At 46.8% G+C, this 19169-nt stretch overlaps 1 protein-coding gene across 1 annotated transcript in view; it reads left to right on the top strand.

Moving 5' to 3' along the window:
• UTP6 (UTP6 small subunit processome component) overlaps window positions 1-19169 on the top strand; it is a 483780-nt gene that overhangs the window by 9067 nt on the left and 455544 nt on the right. Inside the window, exons 2-4 of the mRNA XM_069654957.1 lie at window positions 1884-1968; window positions 15001-15042; window positions 15140-15232. Coding sequence (XP_069511058.1) covers window positions 1884-1968; window positions 15001-15042; window positions 15140-15232 — 220 coding nt within the window. The remainder of the gene's footprint in view (window positions 1-1883; window positions 1969-15000; window positions 15043-15139; window positions 15233-19169) is intronic.

Here is a 19169-nt window from a genome sequence, read left to right as displayed (position 1 = left end):
TCAATCAGCGCAACAACAATATTCAATTCACAATGGAATACGACCGTTTGGAAATACATTTCCTGGACATGATAGTTAGACACAATTATGGCAAATTGGGATGTAGTTCATACCACAGGAGTAGCGATGGAAACACTGTGCTACACTTTGAGAGTAATCAACCTCTCACCCCCACATTAAAGAAAACATGGTCAATATTTGAGGATCAGGAGGAACTGTGCATTCCTTGAGGAATTTTACGAACACGCAGAAGAGTTGGATGCGAGACTTAAAGCACGTGGATACGCTCGGAAATTGCTATCAACGTCTAAAGAACGAGCTAGATTCACAGACCGAGAGACCCTACTTACGCTTAAAATTCGAACAGGACGATCATAACAAACAAACATGATCTGTGTGATAGCTCATGGCCCACCCACCAACCAGGTTAAAATATTGATAAGTAAATATTTGTACGGCTCAATCTACCAGAAGAACCACTTCCAAGATTTGCCTTCAAATGGGCCAAGAACCTACGTGATCAACTGGGACACTTGGCAGTTCATCAAAGAAATACCTTGTACTGGACTACGGAACATCCGAGTGGTGACTGGCCACTATCCATGTGGTAAAAGTGTTGCCTGAAAGTTCACAAGCAAAATGAAAACATTCACAATAGGGGAAAGAACATTTGCAGCATGACCAATTGTAAAACCAGTCAAGCAATATACTGCATTGAATGTCTGTCCGGGCTACGCTATGTTGGCCAAACAATGAGGTCTGTCCATATAAGAATCTCTGAACATAGATCAAAAATGTTGCAGCCCCGATGGTGAGCCACTACACGGAGTATCAACGCTCCGCTAATTATCTACTTTGGTGGATTTTGTACACTGTTAAAGGCGGTCCAAATGTACAGAGAAGCCTGTTGGAAAAAGAAATCTGATGGATACACAGACTGGTCACATACAACCATGGTCAAAACGTGGAATTTATTTATATCTGCCACTTAGAAACTCGCACTTAGAAATTCACACCCTGGACTCATTTTTTAATTACCCTGAGTCATCAAAATTGATTTTTACTTAAAAGGGAACTACACAAAAATGACTACCGTCTGCATGGGTTTCATTATGCTTTTTTTGTAGAGCGCATTGATTTATAAGCGGCTCTCATGTTCTTCAAAAGTCAACCTTGTTTCAGCTGACCAAATGCAAAAGAAAATAAGGCTGAGAGAGTGGTTGCGTAGGGAAAGAAAGGGGCAAGCCAAAAGAGCACACATTATTAGCACTATGCCTTTGTGAGGAGCAAGTGGCTCATTCTTTACTTTTCATTCTTTTCTTAGTTACCTGTAGTGCCCCCTTTGTTACACATTTAGGTGGAAGGTGGCAGAATAGAAGAAAAGGTGGGTCATGGAACCCACGTGAAAGCTCAATTGTGACTCAACTGTGGTGTTCAGACTTGCACCCCAAAATCAATTTGCAAACAGTACTGAGCGGAAAACCTGTTCAATTATTTCTAGCAGTCTCTTTGTACCCTTACCTATATATTTGAACTAGCTCTTAGTCACTGGTCCGAGATTTTTGATGTATTGATTTTTCTGGCAGGCAACTAGGAGCAGGCCAAATCACCATCCTGCCAAAAGGAAGAGTGTGTCATTTATAATTGGGTACAAGAATACAAGTATCTTCCTCAACAATTTGAGAAACTTTTAATTGTTGCACAATAGGACATTATTATAGCTTTTCACGGCTACCTGTAGAGCAAGGCTTGCCTGATAATTTGAGTGTGTCTGAAACGTTTATTGACAAGTGCGTTTACCTTTTACATATAATACATGGGAGAACGCTGTAAAACGGCTGATAAAAATTACTGTGAATAAAATTGTGGTTGTATTGTTACAGGGCAGTAATTAAAAAGGTATCGGCTCTCGAATACAGAATACACAGGAGGGCAATCGGCAAAGAAGACTTCATCAATTATGTGCAGGTAAGTGTTTTAACAGGCCAAAAAAACTCTTAAGATGCCATTTGCCATATACATTATGTAGATCTTGTATTCCTTTTGGCTCAGTTCCTAAAAGGGTTGTTATCGTATAACAATTATATACATTTGAAACCTTTACACATTATGGTTTGCATGAACTGTTATGTGATTGGTTTTCATTTTTCTTGAGTCTGTCTTTCTTACCAATCGGTTAAACATGTCAGAGCTTTAGCTGTCCATAGACAACGTCCAGGGTAAATAAAGTACATTTATCTTACTTTATTGTAACCAGCAGGACATAGTCTCCACCATATTTCTGTATCAATACTACATAGCCTGTTTCAAAAGTAATTTTCATCACCTAAATTTATGTTGAAATGGGGGAAAGGAAGGGAGAAACGGCAGCAGTGAGAGCAGAAAATCAGATGGTTGCTATATCGACATCTTCATCATGCTTACGGTTCCTGAGCTACTGGTCCTAGAAGCTCTAAATACGCTTTTGCCTCTACCGTGCTACGGAACATATGTCTTGCCCCGATGCACCATGCTGCAGCAATGATGGTTGCCTTCCCAACTCCATAACCATTATTCCAACCCCTTGAAAGGCTCTTCTCCAAACCAAAGTGTTCCTACTGCTGTAATGGTGTGGGAGACTCCTGATGGAAGATTGTTTTGTTGTTTTAGCTTGCTGCCTCCCCCTTGATTAAATTGAGATTGCATCTACTCTGGTGAAGACGTAGCCAAGAATCATTTTACGTTCTGTCGAAACCGGTTGGAGACGTTTTTTCTGATTAAATGTTGATGTTGGTAGTTTATTATGATTATTATATATCCATCCCTAAATTATAAACTTGTAGATACAACTATTTTACATTTGTTCAAACATTTGAAATTGTGTTAATATTATTGTATTATATTTTTTTATTTATTGTGTATAGTGTTTGGCTTTATTTGCGTTATTTTATTGAACGATTGGTATTAATTAAATGATTTTCATGTTACTTTAAGAAATATATCTTTTTGTTAGGTCATGTTAAGATTTTATTTTATGAGGTGGATGCTGAATAGAATTTTGATGCATTTTTATTTATTCATAGGTTAATTGATGCTTAATTGACATTAATTTATCCCTCCAAAACATGTTTCAATAGTTTTTAGTATTGTTCCTACTTTCTGTGGGTTATAGGACACCCGCTATTTTGAATACATTCCTCTCTCTTCATTGGCACATCCCACTTGGGTTCTTATAAACTCTTTGCTGCGCCAGTAGCTTCACTTTTTATTGTTCGCAACTTAACTACCCTCTTGGTGACAAACTGTGGGGGGCGTGGATTGAGCCCGTGTAAGGTCGAGCCTAGTTGGAGCCCCTGTCGACATCCTCCATTAAATCCTAAAATCTGGCGGTGTACAAGGATTTGAGCCGCAGCAAACGGTTAAAGGTGTTCCAATTGATACTCCAGCCTTGGTGTGCAGAGAGGCACGAGCAAGATGGCGGACGCGGCTCGACTGTGAGGTGGAGAAGGGGCCGAAGCTGGTGAGAAGGAAAGCAGAGATGGCGACGCTGGGAGGCGCAGAGGGCTGCTGGCGTGCTGATCAATGGTAGCGGACGGAGTCCTGAAACTCTGGATCCCCCACAGAAACAACCCAAGCAAAGCGGACCAGGCGGCGCAGACAACAAGACTCGGAGAGGCCCCGGAGGAGCTGGGAGGTCCGAGATCGGGCGTAGCAGTGATCGCACTAGGAGGGGAAGCCGGCTGGCAGATCGCCAGCCAGTAATCCAAGGCTAGAGCAAGACCCAGAGGGCGACACTGAGGCAGAGGGTGAGGGCGCTGCCAACCGCTGCATCGGACTGGAATCCCGCAGTGTAGGTGAACCCTACCAACAGGCAGACCGGAACCGAAGGACCGAAGACCGCAGCGGAGTAGTTGTGGATTGAGACGTAAAGGAGCGAGGGAACAACGCGGCGGACATTGTGGTGAGCGGGGGGCGACACGGGGGGCAAATAAGTAGCAGCGAATGATGGACTAACCGCGGCCACATATCCAAAGGAGACTGAAGCCACGCCACGCAGTGGAGCTCAAACGGACGTGCCGGAGCCTGTGCCTCTGCATATCCCAACTGGAGTCGTTACAGTCCACAGTAGCCGAACTAAGGACACAGCGGACCGGAGCACGAAACAGAAGAGGAGACCACCTTCTCTGCGCAACGGCACCCGGAGCTCAGGAAAGAGGGCTTGCGGGGAAGCCGGAACACAGAGGCAACAAAGGTGGGCCAGCGCGCTTGCAGCTGCTCAGAAGCCGCCCCACAGGCCAGCCATGGAATCCTAGCACTGCAGCCCCCGGAGCATAGGGAGACACGCGCAGGCAGGGGTGAAGGGGACACGGGGGCCATAAAATGGAGGTGGAGAGCCCGAGGACACAACAGTAGCACAACCTACCACAGAGTGATGGACATTAAGTGCTGCCACTGCCTGTAGTAACACAAGCACTGGATATCCCATTGTACTGGCACGCTGCGTTGGCCGCTACACACTGCCTAGAAGGGGGAAGACTAGGTCCTAAGGCCAAAGAGCTGAAATGAGACACTAACCTGTGTAGACTGCCCAATTAGCAGCACAGCAAGCCACAAGTAAGCACAAGACACAACCCATCGGAACTTGGGGTACCTGAAAATTGCGGTGTGCTACTAGAAGCTACGCACCACCTATTGAGGTAACCACCATAGGTGCCGATACTGCAGCACTTGCTTTGTGATCCAAAGGGTCCCAGTGATGCCAGGCCGCAACACAGCCCGACCACCAAACAGCATTTGAGGGAGGAACAGTGAAGATTACGGTCTTGGGCTGCCTCCCCTGATTAAATAGCAGAAACACTTACGGACTGAGGTGAGACTGCGCCATCCACACAGACTAATAAGACCAAGTGCAAAGTGGAAGCAAAGAGCGCAACTAGCACTGCTGGGCCCCAAGAGAAGTGGCAAACTGCTGAGGGCAACGTTCGGCACTAGACTGAACGACGGAAACACAGTAACCCTTAAATCTGAGAACTAGAGAGCGACAGCCAAACAAGCAAACACATTTTCCCGAGAGCACGACCACGTGTTACTGGAAAGTGCTGGACACTCTGTTGACAGGGAGAAGGCTCTAGACACGGCTGGAGCACATACAAGCGCACAGCCAGGCAGTGGCTGGCTGGCAGCGCTGAGACTATGGCTAATTGTTGCCTCAAGGGGACCAGGAGGAAATGCCCTCACAAAAGAAAAAAGCAAGACCTCAATTATGGACTCTTTTGCCGCGTCCAAGGCAAGAGATCGGCCCCAGGCCAGCAATGGGTCCAGACCAGCACAGGAAACCCCAAAGGAGGACGGCAAGACGAGCAAGTGCTGGATGCAATAGCAGCATTGCGCTCGTTCATAGACACCAAAATGGGGGAGGTGAAAGAAGACATGCAGCTTATGAGGCAGGACATGCGCAATCTGACGGAACGAATGGCGGCCACTAAAACGGAGCAGAAGGAAACAGCAGAAACACTGAAAGATCTACAGACCAGGGTACAGGAGCTAGAAAAGAGAAACACTGTCCTGGAGTCGGAGCGGAAGATTCGGAAGGGCGAGCCAGACGCAGTAATGTGCGTCTACTGGGAATTCCAGTGTGAATGGAAGGACCCAACCCTACAAACTTTAGAGACGCTACTGCAACAAGAAATTGATGCTGCCCGTCTCTTGCAGGGATTTGTGGTGGAGAGGGCCCACGGAACATTACCGAAAAGACCTCGTCCGGGATCGCACCCCCGCCCAATAATAGCTAAGATCCTGAATTTCCAGGCCAGAGAAATCATACTACGGTATTCGAGGGAAGGAGGAGAGAGAAAAAGGGATAACGCCAAAATCGCCATATACCCGGACTACACGCCGGCAGTGCAAAGGGCAAAGAACTCTTTTGTCCCGATCAAGGCCAAACTGCGGCAACTAAACCTCAAGCACATGCTGATGTACTCATCGAGGCTCAAGGTGTTGTACAAAGGCCGAGCATTGTTCCTCGAGACCCCGGCGGCGGCGGTAACCATATGGCTGGAACACAATAACCTGTACACGGGAGAAGAAACTATACCATAGCCTATGCTCTTGCATGAAGAAACCGGGAACTGGCAACTGTGACGAACAGACGGATCGAAGGGAGGTGTTTGACCTTGAAGCCAGTAAAATATATTGCTGCCAAGATGCAGAATTTGACTAGGACGGAAGCACTACTGGGCCACTTGGCATGGGCCAACAAACGCACACTGCGAAAGGATTGGTGTCGGCCTGTTGCTGACACTACAAAAAACCTGTGCACGACGACCTGGATGGGCAAGAAGGCGTGGGGGCGCCTGAGCTTTGCTTGAACGGAGCAACTGCTGGGCGCAGCTGGTTACTTTTGTTGGTGTTTGGAAAGTTACATGTTCTTCACAGAAACGGGTAAAACGTGGTGGTGCACAACTGGTAAAAAATTGACCAAGGGGAGAGGGTGGGGGAGGGCTGTTATAAAAAACTTGGTGGTGGGTAAACAGGAGTGGGCCGGGATGGACAATGTAAACGCACAACATGGCGGCTGACATAAGGGTACTAACTTGGAATGTCAGAAGGATGGGTACCTATATGGGTAGGAATAGAATTAAATCCTACTTGAGGAGGAACCGGTTTTTGATTGCATTACTGCAGGAGACCCACCACACAGCAGATGATGTGCATAAGGTACAGGAACACTGGGGAGGGCAAGGATACGGAGCGATGTACTCCAAGTATGCAAGGGGAGTGTACACCTGGATAAATGACAGCGTGCCCTTCTGCCTGTCGAAGGTGGAAGCGGACGTGGATGAAAGATTCTTGATACTTATGGGGAGCATCAAGCAATTAGAAATGTACATGGTTCACTCCTATCAGCCTACTCATGGGATCCCAGCGCACTTAAACAGACTGTGCGCCAAGATAGCCCCTTAATGAGATTGTATATTTTATCTGGGTGGCGACTTTAACTGTGTCAGGGACGTGGATCTGGATAGATCAGCCCCGCCAGTGAAGAGGGCCATGGGGGCCCCAATGGCACTGAACGGTGTGTTAGAGAACCTAGACCTAGCAGATGTGTGGAGGGAGCTACACCCACAGGACCGAGAGTTTTCGTCACCTCACGGGCTATCCACTAGAATAGATTACCTGCTAATAGATGAGGCTCGCCTCCTGCAGGTAGAATCAACACAATATCTGGGCAAATCGATTTCGGACCACTCACCACTGGTCATGGAATGGAAGATGCGAGGCCCCAAGCTGCCCATACCACAATGGCGTATGCAGGCAGAGGCACTGACGGACTCTGACTTCAGAGAGGGACTCCAGAGCAAACTAGTAGAATATACAGGACATAACGTGGGAAGTGTGAAGGATTGGAGCACAGTCTGGGAGGCGTTGAAGGTAGTGGTGAGAAGGGAAGGTATTGCTAGCGCGGGGGGAATCGGGAAGACGCTTCGAAGCGTTTTGGAATTGTGGCAGGAGAAGATCAGGCAAATGGAAGCCACGGGCCAGAAAATGAGGGAGTTGGAAAAGGAACTAGCGTTGGCCAGAGGGAGTTGCCGGGATGCGTGGGGCAGGTTAGCGAAATTTGATCACATAGCGAAAGCCACTAGAGTACACTCGGAAGGGGACAAACCTAGCAGGTTACTATCGTGGCTGTGCAAGAAGGAAAACCTGAGGCACATGATTGCAGCAATCAAAGACGACATGGGCCAGATGCCTAAGTCGCAGAGCTCAATCAACAATACCTTTTTTTAAAACGTTCTATTCCCAACTATACGGCCACGACACCTTAATATCCCAAGGTGAAATACTAGACACGCTTGAAGAAATAGGCCCCCCCCAGACTGGCCGACGGACATCGCGATGCGCTGGAAGGGGATCTGTTGACTGAAGACATAAATAAGCGAGCCGATTAGTCCCTGGCAACCAGCAAGTCCCTGGGAGGTGATGGGCTACCCCCAGAGTTTTATAAGGCATACGGCTCTGAGCTGACCCCAATCCTACACGAGGTGTTTAAGGAGGCATATGAAAAGGGAGTGCTACCTGGAAGCATGAGGGAGACCCTAATTATCCCAATACCCAGACCGGAAAACCTGCAGATAAATGTGGCTCGTACAGACTGTTGGCAATGCTGAACTACGTCAAAATACTGACCACTGTATTAGCTAAACGGCTGTCGAGAGTCATCGGGTCTATAGTGCATGAAGATCAAAACTGGTTTATACCAGGTCGAAATACGACTGTAAACCTGAGGCGACTGCAACACATTGTGGCGAACATAGCAGACTTGCAATACCATTACGCGATAGTCTCTCTGGACGCCATAAAAGCATTGGACTCGGTTTATTGGGAGTGGCTACTTGCTGTCTTGAGGGAATTTGGGTTCGGGGGTCGCTTCATTAAGTGGATAAAGCTACTCTTTGAGGCGCCAGTAGCAAGGGTGAAAACTGGAAGGACAGTCTCAGCAGCTTGGAAAATGCAGAGGGGCACCAGATAGGGCTGCCCGCAGTCACCGATGCTTTATGTGCTGGGACTTGAGCAAATTGCTATATATTTCAGAAAACATTTTTTTGATGCAGGAATTAGGGTTGGGGGGCACGTACCACGTGTTATCCTTGTATGCCGATGGTGTGTTGCTTTACATAAGGGACCCACACATTAACTTCCCAGTAATCCTGGACATACTAGAAAACTTTGCAAAAGTGTCTGGAATCAGCTTCAGCAAAGAGAAATCTTGCATATACCCAGTGGCTGGGCTAGCAAGTAGGAAGGAGGGAGACCTCCTAAATGTAGGGATCCGCTGGCAGCTGGAATCGTTCAGATACTTGGGAGTGAATGTCTGGCATACGCCTGAACTGATGCATGAGAACAATACTGTGGTAACGGTGAAGGGCTTGAGGAAGTCCATGAAGTTCTGGTCTAAATTGCCACTATCGATGTTGGGCAGGGTTGCTATTGTCAAAATGATGGTACTGCCAAGGTTGCTATATTCCTTCCAAAACATACATTGCTACATCAAAGCATTCTTCCACCTACTAGATGTAATATTGAGAGAGTTTCTATGGGGGCCTGCCAGACACAAACTATCCTTGGTCACGCTGACCCTGCCGTACAAGGAGGGAGGGGTAAGGTTTCCAGGCATGGAGAGATACTATCTTGCAGACGAGACCATCATGGAAACAAGGGTGATAGAACAGTTGGTGACACCATTGCATTTAAAAGAAATATGGTGGGTCCCACTCGGGTGTCTGGGTAGTACCAATGATAGTAGAACTGGGCACACGGGTATGAAACAGGGCTCAAAGGTTACTGGTTCGCAGACACCCTTACTCACCAGATACCCCGATTGCAGCTGTTATTTGTAACACCAGCCTGGACCTAGCAAGCCTACGGCGCTGGGAAAGATGAGGCATTTACACCTGGGGAGACATGTATGAAAAGGGTACTTTTTAAGGAATTTGAATCTCTGAGGGAAAAAGAGGGTGTTCCCAGCTGACAGTTCTTATGGTATCGGAGGACCAGGAAGGTAGCAAAGGAGAAATGGGAGAGTTGGCCGGAGGAGCCGGAGGCAGACCCCCCTGCTGACTTTGATACATAGTCTGGGGGTGGGTTGGAGACTGGTGTCCAGACTGTATGGCCAGCTGCTGGATATGCCGAACGCTAAAAGTGAATCACTGAAACCGAGGTTGGAGGCAGACCTGGGAATAGACATAACTGAAATAAATGGGAGAGAATTTTAATGTGGTATAAAAAATGGAGTGGAGACCACCCCATAGCACCCAGTGCTCACTGCTTGCCTCCTGCCTGGAGGCTAAATCCGGTACTTGAAGTTATATTCAATTGGTAGTTAATTTAGATAATTCTTGAACTTCAGCATAATCATTAGACTTGATTCTTTTAGAAAAAAGGGATTTCAGCCACTTCATTTATCAAAGTTTTTACTCGGTACTTGTGTTCAATCATAAAACACATTAGACGTTTTCCCAATTCCTCTACCAAAAATCACAGCTCTTGCCAATGCATTTCGGTGACTAGCACCATCTTCAGGGCTAAATTGCAACATAAATTTCATCACGTAACATGTGTATAAATTATGGATCATAAATGTTAAATGTCCATACCAGTAAGGAGATTGGTTTCATCACATAAAAGAAATACAAAAGAGAAAAAGTGCAATGTGAACGTTAGTGTCATTCTACATGCAGATGTCGTTACCATTTAGCTTTAGTAAAGGTGTGAATTCAGCAATGTGTGAATTCCATTACCTTAGCTGTCTCGTAAATGTGTAAACGTCTGATAAAAGTTGATACATCAATGCAGTGTCTCTGTTAAGAGAGGGAGAAAGACTGTGAGCTCTCTAGCTTATTTAGTGACCTTAATTGCTTGCGTGGAATGCCGTGACTCGGCAGGACCTCTTACCTTGACTCTGCTCGCGAGCGAACTGCTCGTAGAACGGGCTGCAGCTGCGCATGCCCGTGCGTGGCCTAGTAACAACGTAACCAAGGAGCTGACGGCACTGCCCGTCTTCCGGGATAGGACAGGACAGGACAGGCGTGCCTTCCGTCCCACCTCCTCGTGTGAGCGTGGGGGCGGGACTATCTCCTTGGTAACCCTTCGTGACACCTTCACATGAGGCAATTAGTCTAAGTTCTCTCTGTGCTTCCTAAATGTCAGTTTTTTTAAAAAAGATGTGAATCTCCCCGGTGCTCGCACCCCGCCCACATTCAGACAAGCCAGGATCGCCGGCGTTCGAGCGTGTGCAGAAATTTTGGAATTTAGCGCGTGTGCTGGCTTTCCACGTGAAGATTCCATCGCAAGTTAAATTCGTTCCTGAGAAAAAGACACTCTACAAAGAAAATATTAAAAACAAATACAAGAACTTAAAAGAACTTCCTAAAACTTATTTGAAGACCTAGTTCAAGAATCTTAGAGTTGAGCAGACTAACTACAAAGTTAAATTACATTCATGGACCTACTGAGAAGGCTGAATGATCTATAAGATTCTGGTCCACAAGTAAGGAAGTCTTGTCTGCTTATCACTTCTCTGGGCATTCTGAAGAGAAGTACCAGGTATGGTTTTTAAACTATTTTGGTAAAGGATTTAGAGTTTAAGGTTAGTATAGTAACCCATGAGTAACGAGGTATATTGCATGTTTATGTTTTAACTACAGGTGAAGAACCAGCGAGTTGATAGCTTCCAGCCTGGTGTTTGTTTCTTTGTCCCTTCCCCCTTTCCCCTGAAAGTGAGGTAAACTGAGCAGTTATATTTATGTCAGCTCAGAGTGCCACATTTTGGGTGGATTGTCGGGGGGTTCAGCAGCTTCTGCAGACACCAGGTTCTCAGCATGACATCACTGCACTGAGGGTGCTGTGTAACACACATGAAAAGATGATGCCTATGGAGTTGTCTAAAACTCCATAATCGAAAGAAACAAATACAGAAAACAAACAGAATTAAGTCCCAAAGGTCAGCAAAATAGCTGGGGGTCTCTAGGGTAGAGAGGAATTAGCACATTTATGAGAATTCTTCCTAACAGACAGCACTCGCAATTGGGCCGCCCAATAGTACTGTCTAAAATCGGGAACAACCGTTCCTCATGGCCGTTAGAGTTCGCAGGGCCACCCACGGTCTTTTGTTCTGCCAAATAAATGTAGATAATAGACGATTGAGTGACTGGACAAGGACACCGCCAGGGCTTGAAGATGGTAAAGAAAACATGGGATGGTCACCATTTTAATCGCAGCCCTACGCCCCATCCCGGAATCGGTAGCGGATTCCATTGTCACAAGTCGGTTTTGAGTGTACTGAGTAACCGGGTATAATTTGCCTATTGTGTAACGTTGCAATAGACTTCGTAATGTGAATCCCTAAATATTTGATTTTGTGTTCTGCCCATTGGAATTGGGTGCACCCCCGTATATCACTTTTCTTTTCCCTCGACAGTGAGGGATTGAATAGCTCCGATTTTATGTGTATTCATTTTTAAACCCGAGATCTCCCCAAAGAGAGCAGGTTCCAAAACTACAGCCTTTAAGACGCCACGGGGTACGAAAGAGCCAACAACATATCACCTGCAAATGTCATTATTGTATTTTCGCGTCCCCCAAAATGAATACCTTTCACTCCCGGTGCTTCACATAGAGGCTGGAGAAGTGGTTCCAAATAAATTGCATAAAACAAGGGAGACAACAAGCATCCCTGTTTGGTCCCCCGCTCCATTGGGATAGAACCAGAAACCTGTCGATTTAATGGACATGTGCAGGGTAAAGGAAGGGGTTTGATAATTGGCTTGTTTCCTTAGGAGGTAGCGTTCCCAAAACCCGATTCTTGTAATTATTTGAAAAAGAAACAACCTTTCCACCCTGTCAAATGCCTTTTTGGCATCTAATGCAAGAACCACTGCAGGAATCCTGAGCCTCTGTATCTTTTCTATTAAATGACAGACCCTTCTTACATTGTGAAAAGTTTGACGTTGTCTTATGAAAACCCACCTGATTTGGTCCTATTAAAATTTGAAGTCTATCCTTCAGACATAAGGCTAAAATCTTAGTATATATTTTAGTGTCAATATTGATTAGCGCTATTGGACGGTAAGACTTGCACCGTGTCAAGTCTTTGCCCGGTTTCAGGAATATCATCAATTTGGCTTGATTCATTGAGGCTGTAATGTGCCCAGTTCTTTCAAAGGAATTATATAATCTCGTTAAGTGGAGGATGAGGACTTTCTGATATTTCTTATAAAAGAATTGCAGTAAAGCCATTAGGACCCGGCGCCTTATTAAGGGGAGTTTGCCAATAGCTAAACTAACTTCCTCCTCTGTGATCTCCTTCTCCAAATCTTCCATGTGTTCTCTCGACAGCATCAAGAGTTACACCAGGCAAATAGGAAGTCTGACGTTTTTCCCAAGGCCTTTCTGAGGAATACAAAGCTCCATAGAAGCGTTCAAAACACCCTCATTTTTAGGATCATTTGGATGCCCCCCCTCTGTCATCCTTGTCGTGCTAACAACCTCCCCGCCCTATTCCCCTTAACATAATAATATTGTTTGCCCCTAAGAAGGGTCTTCTCTGCCTTTTGTTGCCCTTAATATCTCGAGCTGCCCGCATACTGCTCTATGTTTTCAACGTGTCTCGTGTTGGATAATTATCAATTTTTGTCATAATATTCTTAAGTTGAGCCTCTAAATCCTCCTCTAACGGCCGACTCAGTTTTTCCTTCAGGGCTTTACATGCGATCAATTCCCCCCTCATTACCGCTTTTGAAGGCGTTCCACCATATACCCGCGGAGAGCTATCCTCCATCTCATTCTCTCTAAAATAGCTGTGAAACCTCTCCCCTATCTTAGCTGAGAATACCGTATCCGCTAGGATTCATTCCGGTAATACCGACTGCCATAGTCCCTTTCGTCAAAATATCATGTCTAACAGTGCCCCCAGCGGTGCATGATGAGATCGCGCAATCGCCCCCAAGGATACTTCACAAATTCTTCCCGCCAGTCGGGAGGACACCCAGATATAGTCTATATGCGATTGGGATCTATGAACATACAAATAGAATGTGAATACCGCTTCCTTACACCTACAAACTCTATCACATATCTACCAATCTATGAATGTTTGAATTCTTCTTTAAGTTGTTGGGACGGTGTGCCCGTGGCGCATACCCTACGTGACTTCGATCCATACCGCATCCTAAACTATATTGAAGTCACCTGTTAATACGACATACCCTTCTGCAATGGTTTCAAGTGCTGCCAAGTGGCCCTGAGAAAACCATCCAGTCTGGAGTTAGGTGCATACTCTGTTGCTGCAGTAAATATCTCTGTCTTGATACGAAACTTAATAGATATCTTCATAACGTATCCTGCGTGGAGCCCAAAATCCCCATATCAGGATTGTTTCTGAACGCTAGTAAGCCCCCCTGCTTTTTTGTCCTTCGTATTAGCCTGGAACGTCAGAGAATATCTCCTTATCCAAATTCGCAGTCTATATTTCCTTTGTATATACGGGTTTCTTGGAGCGCGAGAAAGTCTGGTTTCTCATGCCTCAAAAAATGCTCCAGCTTACTTCGCTTTACCAGTGAATTCTGCCCTCTAATATTATAGGAGGTGATTTTAAAACCCTGCTCTTCTGCCCCTTCCTTTGGACCCTTATCCCTAACTCCACTTGGGAAGCCCCCATGTTTGTTTGCCTTTTACCGCTGACAATGTAGATATTCCATGTTTGGGCCACTGTATCTCCTGCTGTCTTGCCCGCCACCACGACCCGCCTCTCTTGACATTACCAGCAGCTCGCCCTCCCTTTTCCACCCCAACCCCCATCCTACCCACTGCAATGACCCAGGCCGGTACATGGGCCCTAGTGACAACTACGGGGAGAGTCCCCGGCCATGTACTGGTAAACCTCCTGGATCCTACCAACTGCGGAGAGATTAACTAACCCTCTCCCTTAGATCCCAACCAGGCCCTCTATACCAGCCTCCTTCCCTGCCCCCAAACAACTATGCTAGCTCCACCCCCTTGCCCCCACAATTCTGAATTTTAACATCCCAGCTCCCACTCACCAATATACCAGGTCTCCTCTTCGTCACCCCTCCATGCGTGGCGTGTCCTTCAGCTTCTCCCAACCTCTCGGGACGCACGCTTTTCTATTGTCTTGTTTCACTGTGGACCACTTCCATAGTTCGGCTCCCTTCAATCTGTGTGCCGGTCTGCTCGCTGCTCTCCGGTGCCACCACATGTAGGCTGCCTTTTCACGTTGTCACTCTAAACTGCCTGCCCTTCCAAATAAATAGCAAACCAAATTACTAAATTGCTCTGCAACACTGCTTATTTTATGCCTTGCTTTGGTGCAGAAGAAAGTAAGCAGAGGACAACTTACTTCAAACATTCCCATCGCAAAGACCTATTTGTCTATTGAATTGTCTCATTGATTTTGATTGTGTTCTTGGTGCTGTTTGACAACTTGCAACTTCTTCTTTTTCCTAGTATGAAATTAATCTTCTGGAACTGATAAAGAAAAGAAGATCGGTAAGTTGACAAGCTTTTATAGTAGAAAGATTAAAATAGTCTATTACTTCAGCTTTAAAGTTCCTATTGGGTAACTCTGAACGTTTCATACTTCCAGCGCATTGGATACTTCTTTAAGAAGGATGATATTGAGTACTCTATTGTACAGAGGATACACCGCATTTTCAGACGTGCCACAACAAAATGGAAAGTAAGTGAACATTTATTGTAACGGTTCTTCAATAAGAAAAAAAGTAAAGACCTTAATAACCCATCATCAGGGATTGAAAAGCAAGTTCATATTTTCTTAGTGTGTGGGAGTGACTGACCCACAAGCTATTGTGATGAGGGCAAATGTAGTTGGCTACGGGATGAGGGCTTGGTGCCCTGGGCCCCAGAGGCTGTAGAAGTGGCATACCCTAACAGCCCCTTTCTTAGCCCTAGCTTTGTTTGTCTAGTATCCTCTTATCACCACAAGAACCACACCATGACCAGCATATCTGGTCTGTGGCTAAGCGCCCAGACAACCATTCTTGCCAAAGGATTCTACCTGGGATTCTGAAACCCCATGTAGGGAGAAGCGGGGGCTGCCCATGGAACTTCAGTCATGGTGCTCCGTGGACCTTCTTCTAGATTTTGTTAGGGAGTATCAGCGGACAGAAAGAAGTGGCTTCGTGGAAGCCTTCACAAACTCTACCAGCTTTTAGCCTTGGTCATTCAGGAGAAAGTGAATTCCTACATTAGGCCAGAAAAGTACAAGAAAGACACCAGGGAACCATGCGACCAGGAGAGATGCACAGTCTAAATCCAAGAAGGTGGATGGTTGTGATAGAAGCATGGCATGGAAGCCACGGGGCTGTCCACCTCATAACCTAACTCATGTGGACTTGGGAGGCAGGCCAAAATGGGGATGGCCATGTAGGAGACGCCAGGCAGAGTCACAGCTTTGGGCCAGGGATTAACAGACCTGTGAGAGTAAGTTGTGTATGCAGGCGGACTGGGCAATAAAAGGCAAGCTACACTGAAGAGGACGAACACCAATGAAGTCACGAGTCTTTGTCCAGGTCAGAAATCAGGAACAGCGTTATTCCTGGCAGAGATTTGGACCTTTTGCCACCAGAGTACGTTGGGCACTCTGGCCACTGAGGTGGAACATAAACGGCACGCATAGGGACTAGCCACACCCACCTTCATCGGAGCCAGGGGTCTGTGGATGCAGGTAAGGGGAGGGGCACCAAGGGAAGAGTTGGAGAGGGACAAGCTGAGTAGGGGTGAGGGGTGGCTGCTGGGAAGGAGACGGAATGGTGAGAGAGACCAGGAGGAGAGAGAGAAGAAAGAATGTGTAGCTGGGGAGCGATACGAGAGGGGTTGGGGAGCAAGAAAATTAGCCAGAGGATGATAGTGGGAGAGAGGAGAGGAGGGGCTGCTAGAGAGGGAGAAGGCTGAGACAAGGGAGGAGAGAAGTAAAGAAAGAAATTGAGAGAAGGGGAATGAGAAAGGGAGGGAGAGGGGAGCAGGGACAGAGGAGGCTGGCTGGTGGAAAATTCAGCAAGTTGGGTTGAGAAAGGGGAACAAAGGGAGGTGAAGGAGAGCAGAGCAGAGCAGATGGGGAGAAGGGTACCTGCTAGAGAGCGTACGCAGCTTCTCTGCCTCCACCCACATGTTCAGCACACCACTGCCAGCAACCAAGAAGAGCCTGGACCTCTCTCCACACACTTATGAGGCTGACCCCCCCCCCCCTTCCAGAACACACCCACCCCATGATGAACACAGCTGCCGCAAATCCCATCCGGTGTCCATTTCTCCAGTCTCCAGACCAAGAATAAAGGGACCACGTCATGTTCTGCTGTATCCTGAAGGCATCCACCCAGAGGCTCTTCATTTATACTAAGGTATACTTACCTTAAGTCTTGTGTGATTCCTGTGAGGCTGAGTGGGTGAATTGTGTGGTTGGGAGTTTGCCCATATCATTCGCCCAAACCTAATGCTGGAACGCTTATAGGGAACCTTCTGTGAAGTCCCTGAACACTGTTCACGGACTCTGAAGCGAATTCTTACTTGTTAAAGATCATCTCCTGTGGGACTTTGACTTTCCTGCTTCTGAACCCTATCATGAACTGCTACAGCTGGCTCCTAGACCATTAGGGACCCTAGTCTCCCTCTGAGAAAACATATGCCATAGACTAGGGAAGGACTACAAAAGATGAGGCTTCTGTCTTGAAAACTATAACTAGGGTAACGTTCTTATTTGTAAATGAGTTCATGTTGTAACTGTATCTCTGAAATAGAATAAGTTACAACGTGTTACAAAAGTTATTACTCATCTTGAAGTTGCTGGTTGCTCCTTTAAACATTATAAGCTTTTTTTTTTTTTTTTTTTTTTTTTTTTTTGAGTTTGAACAACACAACATAACGAAACAAACATGAATGAGACATGAATCATCAGCATACATAGGATGAAGACAACATGGCAGTAATAACAGCAAGCGTGGGCCCACGGGGCCAAGGACCGTAAGACATCAATAGGACAAGGCAGGCAATCAATGCTGGCAGTGATACTGACGTACCCCCACCCTCAGGTCTCAGTGAGCATCTAGCCATTTACCGCATATTTTTTCCAAATTTACGGGGGCAGCCCCGTGCGTTATAAATCCGGCGCTCTGAAGCTGCGCACCTGTCCAGCTCGTTACTCCAGCCGTTCAGGCACAGTGGGTCGACAGACCCCCAGTTAGCTGCAATAAGTATTTTGCCTGCCCCCAACGCAATTACCAGAAACATTGTCTCATACTTTGACATGTCTACTTCAACCCCGATGCCTAAGAGTACCATCTTGGGATCACTAAGGACTGGTGTCGCCAGAGCGGCTGAGATTGTGTTAATACAGTCCTCCCAGAAGGCCTGTATCACCCGACGGTCCCATATCATATGGTAGAAGGTGGCAGGTTCATCTTTACAACAAACTCATGTCCCGTCTTCTATTCCACCCCATCTGGCCATTACGGCACGTGAGTGGTATGAGTGGTATGAGCGGTATGAGTGGTATGAGTGATGGAGGATTCTCAATTGTATTAGTCTAAGCCTGGATTCTATACCAATTTCTCTGGGGGACATTAATGCTTCCACCTAATCTTCAGGTCCTAGGTGACCTACATCCCTATCACCGCTTTGCTTTGAGCCCATCAAGCTGTGTAGCCCCGAAGGAGTTGAGGGCCTGGTAGAGGTGACCTTAGAGGAGATGCGTTGCGGGAGGATATTGGTCTCAATGGGAGAGCAGGGGGGGTATGATTGTCTTGTCGGGGAATTGGGTGCGGATGGCGTGGGTCAGTTGTGCATGCCGAAACCGGTCCATGGGTGTCAGGTTGAATTGTTCACTCATAGTCTCAAAACCCAGGAGGCGACCCCTTGTATCACATGCGCTAGTGTGTGTATTCCTTTTGCTTGCCAGTGACCAAAGGAGCCCATTCTCACTATTTCCGGGAGGAGCGCATTGTGCCATATGGGTTGTGTCAGTGTTGGCTGTCCTTTCCAGCCGATTAGTTTGTGCGCACCCCGCCAGGTGCGGCGGATGTGGTGGGTCATTTTAGGCAGCGCTGGGAGTTGGTTGTGGGAGGCGTAGAGGATTTGCAGCAGTGTTAACGGGGCCATGGACTCCAGTTCGATACGGGTGTGTGGTAGAGTGGAGTCTGCGTGCATCCAGTCATTTACTACTCCTATCTGCGTCGCTAGGTAATAGGTGCGTATGCAGGGTAAACCGATGCCTCCCTCCCATACTGATCTCTGGAGCGTGTCGAGGGCGATCCTGGATTGTTTCCCACCCCATAGCAGTGTGCGCAGGTTCTTGTCAATGAGTGCGAAGGTTTCGCGGGGGATGGGGAATGGGGCATTCTGGAGAACATACAACAGTCTGGGGAGGGTCATCATTTTGAATAGCGCGGCTCGACCCATTAGCGATGGGGGAAGTGATTGCCAATGGGGAGTGTCTCTGTTGAACCGCTCAATTACTGGTTGTAGGTTGTAGGAGGAACCCATCGAGCGTCGGGTCAAGCCGTATACCCAGGTATTTAAATTCCCTGATAGAGACATGATATGGGCAGGTCTCCAGGATCGCAGACTCGCCACCCTGAATCAGGAAGAAGATGGTTTTGGCC

Source organism: Ambystoma mexicanum, chromosome 3q (genome assembly GCF_040938575.1).
Source record: "Ambystoma mexicanum isolate Mex_15411 chromosome 3q, UKY_AmexF1_1, whole genome shotgun sequence".
NCBI lineage: Eukaryota > Metazoa > Chordata > Amphibia > Caudata > Ambystomatidae > Ambystoma > Ambystoma mexicanum.
The sequence above is the reverse complement of the archived record's forward strand: the minus strand, read 5'-3'. Positions and strand labels throughout refer to the sequence as shown.